This window comes from Rhinolophus sinicus, chromosome 17 (genome assembly GCF_057876585.1).
Source record: "Rhinolophus sinicus isolate RSI-liver-muscle chromosome 17, RSI-T2T, whole genome shotgun sequence".
NCBI classification, from domain to species: Eukaryota; Metazoa; Chordata; class Mammalia; order Chiroptera; family Rhinolophidae; genus Rhinolophus; species Rhinolophus sinicus.
Genome location: NC_142517.1, coordinates 40,867,251 through 40,887,183, shown reverse-complemented (window position 1 = coordinate 40,887,183; position 19,933 = coordinate 40,867,251). Strand labels below are relative to the sequence as shown.

At 34.2% G+C, this 19,933-nt stretch overlaps 1 protein-coding gene across 3 annotated transcripts in view; it reads right to left on the bottom strand.

Moving 5' to 3' along the window:
* Nucleotides 1–19,933, bottom strand: part of NAALADL2 (N-acetylated alpha-linked acidic dipeptidase like 2) — a 1,226,521-nt gene that overhangs the window by 883,412 nt on the left and 323,176 nt on the right. The window contains exon 1 of one of the 3 annotated variants that reach the window (XM_074328092.2): nt 15,434–15,642. The exons of the other annotated variants lie outside the window; for them this stretch is intronic. Coding sequence (XP_074184193.2) covers nt 15,434–15,476 — 43 coding nt within the window. The 5' untranslated portion in view covers nt 15,477–15,642. Of the gene's footprint in view, nt 1–15,433; nt 15,643–19,933 lie in introns of those variants that run through there. 3 annotated transcript variants of the gene reach the window in all.

Sequence of the window (19,933 nt, the reverse complement as noted above, 5' to 3'; positions counted from 1 at the left end):
TAGACAGGATGACTTGCACACATATGGTAACTTAAAAGGTAGTAATAGCTTTAGATATTGTTGTAACAATGAAATTAGGTGACTTAAATAAAATTCCCAGGATCAGTATGTTGCATATAGTAGCTTTCCGAGATCTCCTTCAAAAACATGAACTTTTATAAAATGCATAACTCTCATGACTAATGTTGGTTCAAAGGCATAAACTGACTAAGGCACATTATTTCAAATAATTCTAAATGTATCTTCTTAGAAAGTTATAATGTAGATGAGAGACAATTTGCACCTATCATGAGCTTCTCTTTCAATGTGTATGATTACAACAAAATTAAAAGGGGTTTGAAAATTTTGCTTATATCTCACATGTCTAAAAATTGATTGCATAGGATTTACCTTTGTCAGGTTATATCCTCGATATATGCAAAAGTTTCGATGGAAATTGCATGACAGCCCTCAAATAACAGCATAATTTGAAAACAATGCTAAACATTGCAATTTGCTTTACAAAGAAATACAGACTTGCATTAGGTTGGTGCAAAGGTAATTGCAGTTTTTGCAATTATTTTTTAAGCTTTTAAACCCCAATTACCTTTGCACCAACTTAATATATTATATTTCAAAAATCATATTTTGAGTTTCGTTTTTTACAAAATTATTAAGTGCAAAGTACTACATCTGGAGCTACTATTAAGGGCATTGTATACATGGAACACTTTACAGATTCTTTGTATTATTATCATCAGTTTCAGGTGTATAAAACAACGTAATGATTAGCCATTTACACCCCTCACAAAGTAATAACCCCAATAAGTCTACTGCCCCTCTGACATTGTACACAGCTATTACAATATCATTGACTATATTCCCTGTGCTGTATTTTACATCCCATGACTACACACGCACACTCACATGAGTTCTGACAGTTACGTTCCCAAACTTGTTGCAACGATGTTGCTAACCTTTTTTGATTATCAGAGGGAATATTCATCATGAATTTGTACCAACTGGACAAACAGTTAATCAAGTTTATTATTTGGAAGGGCTGAAAAGGCTGCCTGAAAAAGTTAGATGACCCGAACTTTTCACCAACAATTCATGATGCAACAACTCTTGCATCACGACAATGCACCAGCTCACACGGCACTGTCTGTGAGGGAGTTTTTAGCCAGTAGACAAATAACTGTATTGGAACAACCTCCCTACTCACCTGACCTGGCCCCTAATGACTTCTTTCTTTACCCAAAGGTAAAGGAACTATTGAAAGGAAAACATTTTGATGACATTCAGGACATCAAGCGTAATACGACAACAGCTCTGATGGCCATTCCAGAAAAAGAGTTCCAAAATTGCTTTGAAGGGTGGGCTAGGCGCTGGTCTAGGTGCATAGCTCCCCAAAGGGAGTCCTTCGAAGGTGACCATAGTGATATTCAACAATGAGGTATGTAGCACTCTTTCTAGGATGAGTTTGCAAACTTAATTGTCAGACCGCACGCACGTGTATTTTATTATAGTTGGCATTAAATATTATTTTATATTAGTTTCAGGTATACAGCACAGTGGTTAGGCATTTATATAATTTATGATGTGGCTTAACGGATTCTTTAAACAATGGATTTAATTACAGTGTGGGTTAGGAAGAAATGGGTAGGGAAGAAATGGTTACTACTCATTAGTTCCCACTGTGAGGAGGTAGGGGATGACTTGTCTCAAGAAAAGTCAATACTGACTCCCTGCTGATGCTCTCAAAATAGCATCTTTAATGGATGGAGTCATAATGATATTAAGGCCCCCAAACTGACTGAACAAGGCTTCGCAATATCAAAGTTAAATGACGATACATTTAATTAGATTGTGAAATTCAAGAGGGAATAATTATAGAATGTTTATCAGAGAATTTTGAAGCTCTGTAAGATATATATGTAAACATTTTAATGTCTCCCCTGAGTTGCTGTGATCTATGAGTTGCTAGGTTCCATGACTCCCTGAATTTAGCGTCAGTAGCTCCTAATACTATCTGGTACATAACCCATAAGTCAATAAATATATGTTGAATGAACAAATGCATAATACTAAATTTGGCATGTTTAAATGTAAGTCTACTTTAGTTAAATGCTCTAAACTTGTGAAGAATTTCCAAGATTTTCCAACTTGTTGAAAACGGCAACTGAAGGAGGCTGTGTCTATTCAAGAAGACCTAATTACCTTAGTCAGACCCAACTGGGTTTGAATCCCAGCTCTACCGTCTAGTTCCCAGATAATCCTGAAAGAGTCACTTCACATAGCTGAGCCTTCTGTAAAGAGGGGACCCATTCTCACTTGGTGGATGCGAGGCTTAAATGTGGCCATACAGCTAAAGTGTTGAAAGCAATGGTCATCCCCTATAAAAGCTCAGCATATAGTAACTGTCCTCTTCTTCATCTTCATCATCATCGTCGTAGATGTGAGATATCTATTTAATTTTAACAGAATGGAGATTTTTACCAATTTCACTGATTCAAAGATGAAAATTGAAATAATCATTTCTAAAATAATAATCAGAATGTTCGTCATCCTTATATAAGATTTGGAAAACGTTAAACATGTGAGTTTTAAAAAAAGGTTCCTAATCAGGCCCTTGTTGTTTTGTATTAAAATGTTAGAAACAAAAAATACCATTACATGACAGCTTTTTATTAAAGAAGATAATATATTTCTTAACTCAAATGTGTGTTTCCAGCAGAAAGTTGTTTAGAGGAAATGATCTTTAAGTCTTCTAACAGTTAAGCTAGTCGAGTTCAAACAAAACATGTCCCTTACTGTACATCTACTACCCTTTATGCCTTTGAAATTCTTTATTTGTAGTCTGTGTGGCATACTTTCACCAGCTACAGAACAAGAAAGCAACAACTTTCTGACGCCAGCTGCTGAAGATCAATAGCTATTTTCCCCAAGTTTATAGTATAATTAAAATGTGTAGCAGAAATAATTTTCTCTTTAAACCCTAAGGGTAAGTCTAAAATTATTGACTAAGTCAAAGTTAGGTGCTGTAACATTTTTTATTATGTTTATGGATGATATAAAGGAGTTTATGTCTTTTACATGTAATTTGTTAAGTTAGAAACACTGAGGAGGAAATATCTTTTGCATCAGCAGAGCGTCAACTGTTTCCAAACCTCTTTAATGTGTAGTTGGTAGAGGTAAATCTATATTCCTTTACATCAGTTGTGGTCACCTAAAACTTCAAACTGAAGGTTAATGGTCAAAACATTCCTAAATTTAGTAGAACCCATTTACTTCAAACTATTCCTCAGAACTTTATCACTTTCAATAAAAGTGTCACAAATGTAAGTATGATGGAAATGTCATAAGGATGTGAGGGTAGGTAGGACAAGAGGAATCAGGATGGACCCAAACCTAAAACTATATGTGTATACAGGAAGTTAGGTGTGTTTTTATAGATACAGCATCCACAGAAAAACAGATGTATCAACTATAGAATGGACTGTGAATAAAACATTACTCTTTCCAGTAATAAAAATTAAGTCATTGATTTTTGCATATGGATATAAATGGTAATTATTTGAAACACTCCTTTAAAAACCTTTTTCGAATGTAACTCAAAACAGTACATCTGGGAAATGCAGAAGTTAAGAAACAATTAAGTTAGATATGTTCTAGATATAAATCCTAGTTTTGACCCTTACTGGTATTTAGTAAACACCGAATTATATTAGTTGTTCTTTTCATTAGTAGTAATAATAATAATAATAATAATAATAATAATAAAACAGTAGTAATAAAATCATATAAACCCTAATTTTAATCACTAAATATCCTAAGGTCTTGAAATTTTTAAGTGGATAAACATTGATCCCAACCTTATTTTGTTTTCTTCACTTGAAACAGAGTCAAACTGAAACGCATCCCCATCATCCCAAGTGTCATGCATCTGCCACATTCATTCTGTATGGCCAGTGGTATATATGGGCACTTTTCTAAAGTTACAGAGATGAGAAGCTACCACTATAAAATCGTATTGGCAGTGAAGAAGCCTCAGTGTTCCACTGTTTTTCAAAAGCTGGATCAAATTGTAATGAAATGTACTCTCTCTTCTAGTCTTGCTATAGTCCAGTGGCATGCGATCTGAAGATAAGTAGCTGGAATAGGCTTATTGGGTGGTGTTACATGTTAAAGCTTAAGTATTCCAGAATAACAGTCTCTAGCTAAATCTGCAAACAAGCCAGTAACATACAAACACACACACACACACATACACACACACACTTTCACATACACTTACTCATGCCTCTGTGAAAACTGTCTTAATAATTAGCCTGTATGTCTCCCCCCCCCTCCCCCGCCCATTGCTTTCCCACATTCACTGGCACTAATCTCCTAACTTCACTGAGGCTGCTTCTGGCCAGTCCTTTGATGTGTCTTTCATGGATTCAATACCCCACACACAGCCCCACCCCAACTCTTGGCTGGAATAAACTCAGCTTTTACCGCAAAGATACCTGCCATTTGGCATGAGCCTCATCACTCACTCTTATCCGAAACTCAGTCAGTCTGTCATTATATTTACTGTTCTTACTCTTCCTCATAGAAAGAAAGCTACCCTCCTGCCCTTTAAAGTTACTCTACTGATCCAAGTCCTCAACTTCCTCAGACACTCCTTCTATTCTAGCACCTTTATCCTCCTCTCACTGACACCGTTTCCTCATTTGTAAAAAGTGAAAAATGATATTTACGTCATAGAACTTTTGTGACTCCCTCCTTTGTTCATTGTTCTCTCTCCCACTCCCCGACTATGGTCATTGCCCGTGGCACAGGTACTGAACTTCTACTGCTTCAGGTTTCTTACAGCTTGATGTTATAACTGTGTTCCTTTCACCTCATTCCTGATGATTTCCAAACTGTTTCTTCCTAAAGCCTCACCTTAATTCCAGGGTTAAATCACCAAATCCTACGCACTCCTTTATGCTGTCATTTAATATTTTTCACCAGTTAAATATAGAAATCCCTATTACACATTCCCCCACAAACTCTGTCATCTATATCTTCGTTTTCTCCTATGACCTCATCTCAGTGTTTTTCATTTCTGTTCAGCCTTTAGATGTCAGTGTTTTCTAGAGTCTATCATCAGTCTTCTCTTCCTACTTACATCTATCTTTGTATAATCTCACCTATGCACCATTTCATCATCTATGACTTAAATTTTAATAATTTCCAACTCTTTGATTCCATCCTAGTTCTCTTTCATAAGGTCTAGTGTCAATTTTGCAAGTTAAGTCCTGCACATGTTTATCAATACCTAACACATATAGCTTAAAATTATTGTGTTTAAAGCAGTCTCATTATATTTATCTCCTATAAACTGCTCCCCATCCTCCATTTCCTAAATCAGTTAAAAATACTATTATCTCAGGTCAGAAACATAGTTTTCACAACCTCTACCTCCTTCCTCACTTAACAAGCAAACACCAATTTAACTTCAAGTATCTCTCAAATTGATTTATTTTTGTTATATCTCACTGTTATCACATGAACCCAGCTCTCCATCACTATGCGTCAATGGATAGAGATGAGGATGAATCTGAAATAGAGCAGGAGGGCAGCTTCTTTCTATAAAGAAGACATAGTCATATAATTATTTATATTTGTATTTATTGAGCACATACCGTGTTTCCCCGAAAATAAGACCTAGCCAGACCATCAGTGCTAATGCATCTTTTGGAGCAAAATTTAATATAAGACCCGGTCTTATTTTACTATAATATAACACCCGGTCTTTAATAATATAATATAATATAATATAATATAATATAATATAATATAATATAATATAATATACCGGGTCTTATATTAATTTTTTCTCCAAAAGATGCATTAGAGTTGATGGTCCAGCTAGGTCTTATTTTCGTGGAAACATGGTACTTGTCATTGGGGTGGTTGTGAAGATTAAATAAATAATATATGTTGAACACTTAGAACCATCCCTAACACACAGTACACACTTAATAAATATTTTCTCTATCATTCCCCCTACCACTGTCATCATTATTTTATACTTAGACTCTTTGAGAGCTCACTGAGGTAACCCCAACAGAAGTCACTGCAACAGAACTAGAGGAAATGAAGAGGAACAGATTCTCTAATGCTGATTTGCAATGCATTACTCCCATTACCTACAATAGAGACTCTATGGCAACTACTATTTTTCTATAAAAAGGTCTCTTTCAATTTTAAGACATTTTTATTTGCCTTCTTTTTCAGGCTTCTTGTTTTATCTTCTTTTATATTTTAAGTGACTGCTACTTTATGCTCAACTAATTTTCATGTTAGAATAATTGTATATAGCATTTTATGCTTGTTTTTTTCTGAACATATTGAACTTATTCTTGAAAATATATTATGTGCCAGCTATGGTTCTAGGCACTAGAAATAAAGCAATAAACAAATGAGCTATGATCTTTCATCTCAGAGAGAGAGCATTTTCTTGCAAGGAAATAGGCAATAAACAAATATACAAGAACAAAAAGAAAATGACTTATAGTGAGATATTAAAAGAATTAAAATAGGGCATTAAGATAGAGACTGACTGCTTTAGCTTGACAGGCTAGACAAATTACCACTGACTTGATAGTTGATCTGACAACTGAATGACAAGAAGGAACAAACCATAGGAAGTTCAGCAAGTACCAGTAGTACATAGAGGTTTTAATAGAAGATCAGCTTGGTGTTTTTGTTGGAGGAAAAGAAAAGGCCAAGATAAGCTTAGTAAATGTCTGCCTTGAATTAGTATCCAATGAATACTAGTTCTTTCTCCTTTTTATTCACATGGTTATGAAGATAAATTATTTACTAACTAATCAATGTAGGTAAATGCAAATTTCACTAGAAGACTATCTTTCCAGAACTTTCTATTAACTAAATATCAATGTTCTGGTGGATCATATTAAGTCACATAAGAGTATTTTGATAAATACAATTTCGTAATTACTAATAGAAATATAAGCAATAATATACGTTTTCTAATCTAGAAGAAAGAGAAGACAATGCCTAAAAGAGGTCAAATACTAAACTGAAAAAATAAAATAAAATATGAACCTAAAAGTGATGAGAACTCAAACTCAAGAATGAAAATATTACTATTTTCTTATTATTCTTTTTCTGTTTCCCCCTAAATTCCTATTTACCTTTATCAAAAATAAAAACATCACTACCTCATTGCAACTGAAGTGTATAGATTAAAGTCTCAAAAGTAGGTTTATAAAGCAACATGAGTATCATTAATATCAATATGCTTTTCTTTATTCCTACTCTCTGCCCCTGCCCTGCCTATTTTCCCTTCCCTACCCAATTCTGCCACAGTGATGGTACCAAAACTCTTAGGAACCAAAATGATGTAAATCACCTCTATAAAATCCAGTAGAAACTTCAGGGAAGACATTTGAATGTTCCACATGCTTATAATGTATATATATAGCAGCTTAATTTTCAAAATCACTTATTTTATATTCTGATATTTTAAGGGTGAATATTTCAGTCATGTAAATATTTAAATTTTATTACCTACATTTCTTAATTATTATTTTGTTTTATATGCCTGTCTGTTTTTACTTTCAGATTAATTATCTATCTATCTATCTATCTATCTATCTATCTATCTATCTATCTAGATCTAGATCTAGATCTATGTCTATCTATCTATGTGTGTATATATATATATATATATATATATATTTTTTTTTTTTTTTTTTTTTTTTTTTTTTTTTTCTGACAAATGTCTGGTACATAGGATTGTATAGCAGCTCATGGAGCTGAAAAGAAAACTGTCCATGTCAAGATTCTGAGATGAGTTAAATAATATTGTCTTATTTACCTCTATATCTTTTCCAATTTTACTTCTCATTGCTGCCTAATAAAAATTTATCTTCTGGTTAGGACTGTTTCTTGTGATGTATAGAAATTATTCTGATTTCTATCACCATATCTAATGGAGAAATCTATGCATCTCTTGAATAACATGCATTTTTATATCATTTGAACACCATAAATCTCAAAACCAATTTCAAACTTTTCTTTTGGTTGCTATGGAAGCTTGAAAGCAAATTTGTGACCTTTTTGGTAGCTGTTTGGAATGTCTGGCATATATTTTTGATACAAATTTTAACTGTGATATTGTTTTAACTTTGTTTTCTATTATGTATACTAATTTGTAGCCTACTTCAAAGTAGGAATTCTTGGAAAATCTTTTTTTGTTTGTTTGTTTTTTTGTTTTGTTTTGTTTTTTGTTTCCAATAAGACAGGAGACTAAAGCAAGTAAATACTTGGATAGATTCAATTTCTACGCCTTGTCTCTGCTGTTCATTTGGCCAGGACACACTTTCCTCTTTCTGGCCACTTAAATTTACCAGATCTGCCAGTGTCAGTTTACATTATATCTCCTCTATGATACTCTCTATAAATTCCTAGGTTTCTCTATAAATTCTTAGATACCTATCTGTGTTTATAATAGCCAAGAACAATATAACAATATAACCAAGAATTTGCAAGAGTAGAAGCAAATTTTCCCTTTGGTAGCAAAGCCTATTTCTCCATCTCTGAAACCTGACACCAAAAAATATGGTGTATGTGATGAAGAATTTTTCAAGATTTACCAATAATTTAAGAAAGATAGGACTTGACTATGATTACATTACTGATCCATAAACAAAGAGGAAAATAAAGCAAGGTGACCCTTTAAACCTCTCGATTTCTCATGTCCTGTTTTCAAAGGAACTTACTTTTAATAAAGCAGAATAATCACAGAGATGGAAAGGTTTCAAGGGTTTAATCAGTTTTCAAAATGAATCATTGAGCATGGTCTGAAGTCACAGCAAATTAATTGTGTTGTTTAACAGGTGTACGTACATGCACACTTTTTGCTGTTTATATGAATTATATTAACTTCCATACTTGACTTTCAACTACATTTTTTTTTTTAGTAGATAAGATTTTATACTTATCTTTTAAGTCACACTCCTTTTTCTGAGTACACAATACACAACTTATATTACCATAATCAAGGATTAAAAGAGGACAGGTGTATTGCACTACAATATAGATTATAAAGACATTTATGACTGTACCTTCCAAAGTATTCAACTATGGAGATGCTTAAACATCTATCAACAGCGCAACAAAATCTCCTTGGTCAAATAAAACCAGTTACACATACGTTTCCTGAAGAGAGATTAGAAGCTCAAGGGATCAACTGAAGCTCAATGCCCTTTTAAGTGTTTTCATCCTAATCACATTTTATTTGCAATCCTCTGAGTCGCCTGTTTTTCCTTCACTTATGTTTCAAGTCTAACACCTTCCATAATAAGTACATGTTTGGTTAATAATCTTTCTCCCCCCCAAAAAAAAAAAAAATCACTGTGATACAACATAGGTTGGCTTACTATCTTACTCAGCTAAATTTGTTTAAACTCTTTCCAAAATCTAGAGAATAGGCATACAATGTAATAATTATATGATATATATACACACACACACACATATATGTATATATGTATAAACATCAAATTGTTACTGCACTCTTTATTTTTTTCTTTAAGAAAAAGATAGCAGATTCAAAGACAGACTCAACCTCTTAAATATAAGACAAAAAAGCAATGGCATTATTAATAATAATGTTTAAACAATCAAGTCATCCTGTAGGTACGTATAACCTTTTCTTCAAGAAGATTTTATAGTGACTTTAAATGTCTTCCTTCAAAACAATTTCAGCGCCATAAAATGTCATTTAAATCAAAGAGGATTTAACTGTGCTTTTAGACAATTTTAAACTACAAGAACAAACTCTAAATTTCATAGGGCTTGAGAAATGGCTTTTCCCCAAGCAGCAGGTTTGAATTTAGAGCCATGTATTTAACCACCTTTAACTCATGTTCCATTCAAGTACATTGTTTGCTATTTTATTTCTAATAGAGCTCATATATCTATTTAGAAAGACAAGAGATCAGTTATGTTGCTTTCAATAATATTATGTCAGAGATCATCACCTAATCTCATTTGCCTGGTCCAAGGATTCTCCATCTTACATCTGAGAAAAGTCCCCATGCCATCTTCACGTACACCTTAGCTTAGCCCATTTAGGTCAGACTCACCTGAGATTTCATGCCTTGACATTCTCTGCAATTTTACTTGCTCCACATAGGCTCAAGTTTGTCCTTGGATAGTAAGACCTCTCCAGCAGAGCCTTTGGAAGTTTCAATCAAAATGTTCTATTACCTCAATATCTAAATTTCAACTCCAAAATGTCTCAGGTCTTCAAGTGTTCTACCTATTGCTACAAGCTAGTGAAAGTCTTCCTCCTGGAACAAGAGGTCCCTGCACTTCTCTTAATTGAAAATGCTGTTAAAATTCTCTGGGCTGGAAAGGGAGAGTCACAAACTGGTTAGTCCTCTTTGGAGTTTTAGAAAGATTTCAAGGCACTCACAGGCATGGTTTACCATGATGAATGCAGAGATGTGTTTTCACCACAGAAAGTAAACATGCACACCAAACCAGTATAACAGGTTGTGGTATACAGTACTGCTACCCGCCGGCTGCAACTTAGAAGCACAGACACTAAGGCACCTTCCTGCCTAGATTTTTTTTTTTTTTTTCCTTTTACTAGTCAAATAAAACACGTGTAATTTCTAAAAAATAGCTGTATCATGAGAAACATTCGATGTACATGCTTAGGGGCTTTCAAGCTGACTTCTCCTGGTTGTGATGAAAGTTAAGTAAATATATTACAAGTCAATAAAAACTATTATGGAGTCAAGAGAAAACTCAGACCTTGGTGGACCAGGTTTCAATAGCTTGACTGAATATAGGACAATTCTTTCCAAGGCATTACAATAGAAACTAAAAGATGTCAATACAGAAAACATTTATGAGCCTGATTTCCCCATTTGAAATAGGAAAGTAAATGCCTCCAGAAAACATTATGCCAAATTCCTCTATAAAATTACAGGCTCTGGGACAGCTAGGGTGGGGACCTGGCAACTGCTTCAAAGAAATCAAGGACAATTTTCTTACCTTCATAGGATCTCTGTTTGTTACTGTACAAAGTAGAAATGCTGGACTTGAGGCCCTCTAAGCTCCTTTCTACATTGAACATGTTAATATTCTACAGACTTCCACCCCCTCACCCCCGCCCCAGCTCTGGTAGCCAAACTCTCCTTCAGTGACTTGGTGAAGAGTTCTGTCCTCTCAGATGATTGGTATCTAAAGTTGGCTTTGCATTCCATGGCCTAGCCAACTCTTCTGTACTTAGAAATATTTCCCCCTCAACTCTAGTCTTTTGTAAACTTTAGAGTAGGGGTTTCCTACTTAGATCTAGGGAACTAAGAAGAACTGAGGTCGGAAGGAGGGCTATAATAGAAATGGTCTGTGACAAGGTTATTTGAGCAGCCGAGTTGAGGACTCTCGCTGAAAGAAATTTCTCACAAGGTTGTTCTTCCATTGAACTCGGAGCTACTTTTCATTCAAATAATTCCAAGGATGAAATTGTATATCATGTCCTTCAAAAAAGAGGCAGGTGGCCTTGGACATGCTTTGACCAGGGAGGAGGAGAGAAAATGTTAAAAGCTCATACAGACTGAGTTTGCCGTAGGAAGGATTCAGTTGATGAGGAACACAGCCGGATAAAGATGAAGTCTTTCCTCTCTTTCTTTTTCTTTCTTTCTTTTTTTTTTTTTTTTAAACAGTTTTGACTAGGGTCTGCCCTGCTAGTTAATAAGAATCCTGGGAGAAGTAGAAAACACATGTCCTTCCTGACAGAGAATAGATAATGGGACCTTACATGCCCAAGGGTAGCCTCTAGAGAAACCTTAGCTTAAGGCATTTCCAAGTAGCTGCCTGTCAGGAAGGAAGTTGTCACCCTCTTGTCATTCCAGCCATGGCCTTTCAATAGTGTCACAGACTGACCAAGTGCCACTCAGTGGTACCTATGAGTTTGCAGATATTATGCAAGGAAACAATGCTTCCTTTCCTCAGCTAATAACAATGTCCCAAAAGCACTTGCCCTACTCCTTTTGCCATATTATGTATATATTTCATTTATATTTTCAAAAATTAGAAAGACAATTCTAGCATTCTATCCTGCCCTAGATAATTCTATTTTGTGAGTTCTTAGAATATTATAAACCTTCACGTGTAAAATCTTTACTTAATGCTCTGTGGGGTTACTTTTCATTGGGACTGAAAGGAAGAGATTGCTTTTTATATTTGAAAAGATAATTGAGATCTGTTCACAGTAAGCTGAAGATAACTTTAGAACTACTTCACTTTCATTTTGGGAAAAATAGGTTCCCAATGCTGTTGGAAATATTAAATGTTGATAGCTATGGCCTCCCCTAACCAGGGAACCCTCAGCCAGCTACCAGGATATAAAAATGGGTCAGAGACCAACAGGAAATTGCACTAAAATGAATAATCTTTGACTATGTCTACGTCTAGCCCTCCAAATTGTGACTAGGGATGGTCCAATGAAGCTAGACAATGTAGATATATGTCCTTAGAAAATCATTATTCAAAGCACATGATGGAATTTTAATAATAATCTACTGTAATTTATTATTTTCATAGCCAAAACACTTAAATCATCCATATGTTTATTGGACAAAACATAGTAGTTGAATACAGTCATTTTGGTTAGAAAACACTCATTTATAAGTAGAGCTGATAATAACTAGGATTATTTCCGAGAACTTCAGAATTTTTATAAATGTTGTTAAGTCAAGGCAAAATTAAACAATATTTAAAAATGTCTTTTTATTTACTTTGATGATTTTTAAACTCAAGCTTAGATATAGGACAAGGTATGGCACAGAAAAACAGAATAATGTCAGAGTATTCCATAAATGAAGATTCCAGGATATATCTTAATTTCTTTTACAAAATATCAAACACACTTATCAAAATCTCTGACTTTCACACATACAAATAAAGCTGCAAATTATCCCCACAGTGCTTTCCTTTATAAATTAAAAAAGTCCAGAAATTAAAACCAACAACTTAAGTAACTTCGCTTCTAATTAACTCTCACCTGAATAATTGGTTCAATTAATAATCTTAAGGTGATTACAACTGGAATGGAAGCATTTCAATACTCCAAGAGATACATCTAACTTTTGTAGATCTACCAAGGATACATTTCAACACAGATAAGATCAGAAGATAACATATTCCTTATCGAAAAGTTTTCACAAAGTACATAAAGGAAAATACCTTGGGTTAGAACTGATCTCACAAGCATTCCCCAGCTCCAGATTTATGGATCTAGGGATATCATTTTCTAACTCAGACCACGACATTCAAAGTATTTGCTATAGATTTTACTTTTGCTTGTTTGGTCATTTTTACTGATATGTACTGATTACTAATTCTGAAAAAAAAAAAAAAAAAAAAAAAAAATATATATATATATATATATATATATATATACACATACATATATATATATATATATACATATATAATGTGTATATATATATATATATATATATGAAACAAACAAAATACACACACACGCACACACAAATATATGAAAATCAAAACACAAAACGAAAATACAAATACTAGGACTGTAAAATAAGAAGTAGCACCCATGATCCTGACATAGAGGGATGATAAGGGGAGAGCGGAAAGGCCCAGTCAACTCTTCAGTTGATGTCAGTCCCTTGAACACACACACAGGTGATGCCCCCACACTGTCTAGGGCAAGTGGTTATCAAATAGTCATGTACTTTTTATACAAAATCATAATTATATGAACAACTCTAACAACGTAAATGTCTTCATATACTTTTTCAAGGAAAGATATTACAGAGAGAATTATGATATATGTTATAATTACGTACATAATATCATCTGTGTCTATAGAAGACAAAAAATATAATTTCATGGAAGAATGCTGAGACTTTTACCTTATTGATTTTTTCTTCAGTGGAATACATTAAATGACTTTTTTTCATTAATCTTTAAATAAAAAATGCTTTATAATAGCACTTTATGTAGTATTTCAAAAACATTTTTAGAAAACCTACAGAAATAAAACTAAGATTCTCCGGTTCTTATGCAGGTTAAGTGCAGAAAGGATTAAAGAAAATAAAGAAAACACATAGGCATTCTGGAAACTCTATAAACTAGAGGCTATATAACTCCTATCACCAAGCACAGACTGACCAAGTGCCACTCTGTTGTACCTATGAGTTTGCAGATATTATGCAAGGAAACAATGCTTCCTTAATGATCACCTTACTGTTATGCTTGCTTGTGTTATATTTTATAGATTCAGTTTTACATGTTTGATTATGTGTACTTAATAGGAAACTGGGTGGTCTAGGAATTTTCTTGTTGATAGCTTCAGATGAACATAATTAAACAAAAATGGCATTATAAGTACACTTCTAAAAAATATTGATCAAAATGTTACATGTAAAAGTGGTAAATAATTCATAAGAGAGCCGACCACCAGGTTTCCCCAAAAATAAGACCTAGCTGGACCATCAGTTCTAATGCATCTTTTGGAGCAAAAATTAGTATAAGACCCAATATTACATTATATTATATTATATTATATTATATTATATTATATTATATTATATTATATTATATTATTACATTATATTATATTTGGTCTTGTATTATATTAAAATAAGACCTGGTCTTATATTAATTTTTGCTCAGAAAGATGCATTAGAGCTGATGGTCCAGCTAGGTATTATTTTCGGGGAAACAGGGTACTAAAAATCATGGCAACAAATAAGCATTAGAGTCACTTTCTATTTTTTCTTTAAAGAAAGAACTTTTCTTACTCAAAGAAGTGAAGTGTGAGCAACCTTGTATTTGTTTCTATCAACAAGCCTAACCATGGAAGCCTAGTCAAGCCAATGTCAACAAAGCCAGTCCCTTCAAAGGACAAAGGTATCTGATTAAGTAAGACATGTAAAATAAACCGCTGTACCCTACAGGATCTCTTAGATCCTGTTTTCTACCTTAGAAAAATAGTTATGTTAATTACAGGGACACTTAGATAGTAAACCCCAGAGATGACAAAACTTGATTACAAATTAAAAATTGCACAGGGAGAGACAAAAATCAACATTCTGTCAATACTGGAAAAGGTCAAACACGACAAATGCACCAGAAATGTGTCGCACCATCTCCCCACCACTACACTGGGGAGTAAGGATTAGGCTCTCCCCATGCACCACAAAATGTGTTTCTTTGTTGGTCAAGTTACTGAGCACAACAGAGATGGCCAGCTTCTTCTGAAACAACAATAATCCCCACATTCCCTCAAAGCACACCTTGAAACTTGGTGGGGACACACACACACACACACACACACACAGAGTAATCAACACTGCTTAAATTTCTGATTGCAGACATTTCCGATGCTGTTGGCACTTACCTTGCAAGGATGTGTTAGGTAAACCTGCTTCATTCTCTCCCATTTTATTATTTCCTTTTAAAGGGGGCCAAGCAGTTTCAAGTTGTTTCAGTTACCCTGCTCGCTCTGTGACCTTCTGACTTTCTACTGTAGTATTGTAACAGTATACTACCTGCTTTCTTCTGTGAATAATTACCATTCTGCTTCCTGAGTTACCTGGGCTTGCAAGACCTGTTTTACTATGAAGTGAGATCACATCCTTTGATCCAATGTACTGCTATTAATGTGTGCTTCACAAAACGTGGCTTTGTTTCAGTTCTGATATTAACTTGTAATTCCCTACTTTCACTTTAGTCCAGAAATGGATTTACATGTTATCCCCTGAAAGTGTCGATACTACCAACACACCATACTGCAGAGCAAGGTTTGTTTGCTTTTTAGTGTCCCCGATCAGCTTCTCTTACAGAAATAAAATACAATTTAAAGTGAATTTTGCAATGCCTCTTTTAAAATTACAGGGAGATAAGGAACAGCATGGAAATCAGCTTTGTGCAGTGGTGGAAAGACAAGCTCTGGAGTCACTCTAATACTAGCTGTGTAACTATAAGTGAGGAATGTAACTTCTTTGAGTCTCAGCCACTTCAACTGTAAAATGGGGTAATATCTATTTCTAAAGATTACTATGCAAATTGAAAGCAATAATGTATGACTGCTAAACATTGTGAATGGCAGATAAACACAGAACAAGCAAAATTTCCTCCTTCTCCTCCCTGCCTCCCCTCCCCTCCCTTTCTTTCTTTTCCGCTTTGTCTTCCTTGACTCCCTCCTCTTGTCCTTCTGTTCCTGTGTAACCAGTGAAAAGAATACCAAACTACAGCACTGATGTCACTATGTTCTGACATCAACTGTGTTACTTAGTAACTGAAAAACCTTTAAAAAAAAAAAAAAATCATTCAAGGCAATCTTGGAGTGCTTCAAGGTCTTCCTTTGGAAAAATAAAATAAAAAATATATATTTGCATTGCCTTTTTAATAGGAATGTAGTGGGTATAACTTAAACTGCTGTTCCTCAAGAAATATAATCTCCAGCAAAAAAAAAAGTAACAAATTAGAGATTTATCTTTATCCATTTGTGAGAAAGGAAGTAGATCACAAAAATAAGTTAACTGATTTAAGCTCTTTCTCCCATGATACATAAAAAAAAAAAAAAATTCTCTCCTTTCTCTCTCTAGAATTCCTTATCTTTTAGCTTTGGTCAGACTAGTTAAAAAAAAAAAAAGAAGGTAAAAGCTCAAATGTCTTTTTATTTAATAATTCTTTAATTTTCAATTTGAAAAGAATTTGTATACCATGTTTGCTAGTTTCTTAATGAAAAACAAAAAAACAACAAAAAAACCTGATTATATAAGGTATGTAAACTGTAGGTATGTAAATAGCAAACAACTAGATCATTTTTCCCCTCAAAAGTATTAGAAATAAAAACAAACATGACATTTAAAAAATTCCTTATCACTGTTAATTTAGAATTGTCTCTCATTACCTCTCCGGGTCTCAGTTTACCTTATCTGTAGAATGAGGGAGGTGGACCATTTGTTATCTGAGGCCAGTTCCATCATTTGTCTGATTTAAAATCCACAAACGTCTGATTTAAAATCCAGGTTGTGGTTTGTTTCAAAATACAGTACTCCTTTTCCTAGTACAATTGCATAATGTAACATATATACTGTGTTACATACTTTACCAAAAGTAACCTGAAATTGAATGTTTGCCAATAAAATACTATAATCATCACATTCTGACTGACTTGGACATAAGAGGAGAAATACTTACCAATCCTCACTCATTATGACAAACTCAGAAATGTATTTTCATACCTGCCCTAGGCACCTAAAATTAGTCAATGGCGGGAGAACAGGAATAAAACACCCATTATCTACCAGCTGATTTATGGCATGTAGGAGTCATTATGAAAGTAGAATGGAGGAGTCCTATTTCTGAGCTGAAGAAAAGTGTAAATATACAAACGCCAGAAACCTCAAAAGTTTTGTAGTAACGTAAATATACATTCAGTTATACTAAAATAGTTTCAATATTAATAAAATGACACAGACACACATTCTCTCCTCTCTCTCTCTCTCTCTCTCTCTCTCTCTCTCTCTCTCTCTCTCTCTCTCTCTCTCTCACACACACACACACACACACACACACACACACCTTGAATGCCTAGAAAAATTATCTCTTTATCACCTGCTTTGCCTGACTCATTCATATGCAACAATTCTTGAACCCAGTCTTGGTTGGGGTTTCTTCTATGTACTTTCCAGATGCATCCCTAACAACTCAGAAGTTTTCCTGTCACCATGGCTCTTACCACATTGTATCCTATGTACTGCTGATTATTTCTGTCTCTGCAAGCTGTTATGCCAGATTCCTTTTCTGTGTACATCACTGTATCTCTAGCACCTAGCACAGTTAGTACACATACTATACCTCCAACTAATTTTGTAAAGATGAATAAAATTACCATCATCAGAAAGGATGAATTAAGGATTAAAAAAAAAAAAAAGAAAAGAAAAAAAGGTGGCAGTGGTACATGGATTAGCAAAGAAGATGCTGGGAGATATTCCAGGAGGGAAAAATGACAAATTAAAGTATAAAAGTGAAAAGAGATGGGAGAAGGAAAGTAGGTAGGTTTATCTGCAATAGCAGATAATTAAGAGCTAGAAGGATAAAAGAGATGAAGCTACTAAAGAGAATTTTCAAAAAAGACTCAAAGATAGAAGTAAATGAAAGAGAAATAGCGCATTGGTTTAAAACACACTGTTAAAGAGAAAACCACAAGCCTAAAGTGGAGTCACTTGTGCTAAAGCCTATCATATCAAAATTAGACTTAATACCTCACCTATTTGTTGTTTCAGTTTCTCCCAGAAACATAGTCTTAATTAACCAGTCTGGAATTTTCTGGTCAAAACCAAAGAGGAAATCTGTCACGTGTGCCCTCTCCATCCCCGCAGTACAAAAAAGAGGCAATCTAAATCATAATAAATATTAACTCTCCTGCCTCCACAAAAAAGAAGTCCTTCTCTAAAAAATATTTTATTTTATTTGTTTATACTGTGTTTTCTGGAAAATAAACCCTAGCATGATTTTTCAGGATGACATTCCCTGAACATATGCCCTAATGTGTCTTTTGTAGCAAAAATTAATATAAGACCCGGTCTTATTTTCGGGGAAACATGGTAGCTCCCATGCCCCACCCTTCTTCCTACAAAAACCTTTCATTTTGTACAAGCCCTCAGAGCACCCTTCTGGTTGCTAGATGGTATTTGATCCATTAATGACTTGCTTAGTAAGGCAAATTAGATCTTCAAATTTACTTGATTGAATTTTGTTTTTTTAACAACACACACAAACATACACACACAAGGGGCATGGGTGGTATTAGGCAGAATAGATTCATTGAATGGTGAAAAGGAAGTTAACATCATTATTAAAATTATCAAGATTTTCTGAATATTGGAATGGAAGTCTATGAGAGTGAATGCATCTTTAACGCATTCTGAGACTTTACTATAAAAATTACTTAACACTTTTTTTTAAACAATTCAGATGGCATAATAGAAAATATTCATAATAGAAAACATCCAATCACATCACCTATTTGTGTTACCAAGATTCTATTTCTAAAGCAAACTACAGGGAGAGTGTGGGCAAAGGAGAATGTTATAAACGCTGTCCTTTATCACTCAGTTAGATGGTTCTATTCTACCTAGAACTGCAGAAGAGGAAGAAACCACTGTTGCAGTTAAAACTTTTTGTGGGTTAAGTGTTTAGTTCTGATTTTCAAGGGATAATATATGTGAAAATTTGAAAAAGAAATGAAGTGGTTATTTGAAGTTCTGAATGTCGGCACTGTATATTATGAAGCATGGAACACTGAGTATGTAAAATGTCACAATACATTTAATAATGACATAAATCTGGTACTCATTTTCGCAGTGAAACATGTAACACAAAGAGAACAAACAACTCTGTCAAAACCATAGATAGCCATGGTGAGAAAAGGGTAGGGAGAAAGAAATTAGAAACCTCAAAACTATAATTCTACAAGCCATTACTAGAAGGAAATTCCATGCTCAGCAAACAAAAAGGATCCTTGAGATTACAGTTTCAAGAATTAGCTGGATGCGCTGGAGGACACCAGAATATGCATTTGCTACCCTAAAAATATACCTCTTGCCCATGTTTATTAATTGAGCAGATTCAGGAAAATCTCTTTATCGCAACTGCCTAAAAATAGAGTATAAATGTCCTGTTCTGTGAAGGAAACTTACATTTATAAAGGAAATTTCCATTTGTAAAAGTGCCTCCTTACCAGGGAGAGAACAACTCCTGGAGAGAACTCTTATCACCTGAGAATCTCACTTACATGTAAACTATAGCCAAGAATTCCCAGGGTGGAATTTTCTGATCCACAGAGCTGCTAAATACTTTTGAGTCCTACCAAAAACAAGATAACTAG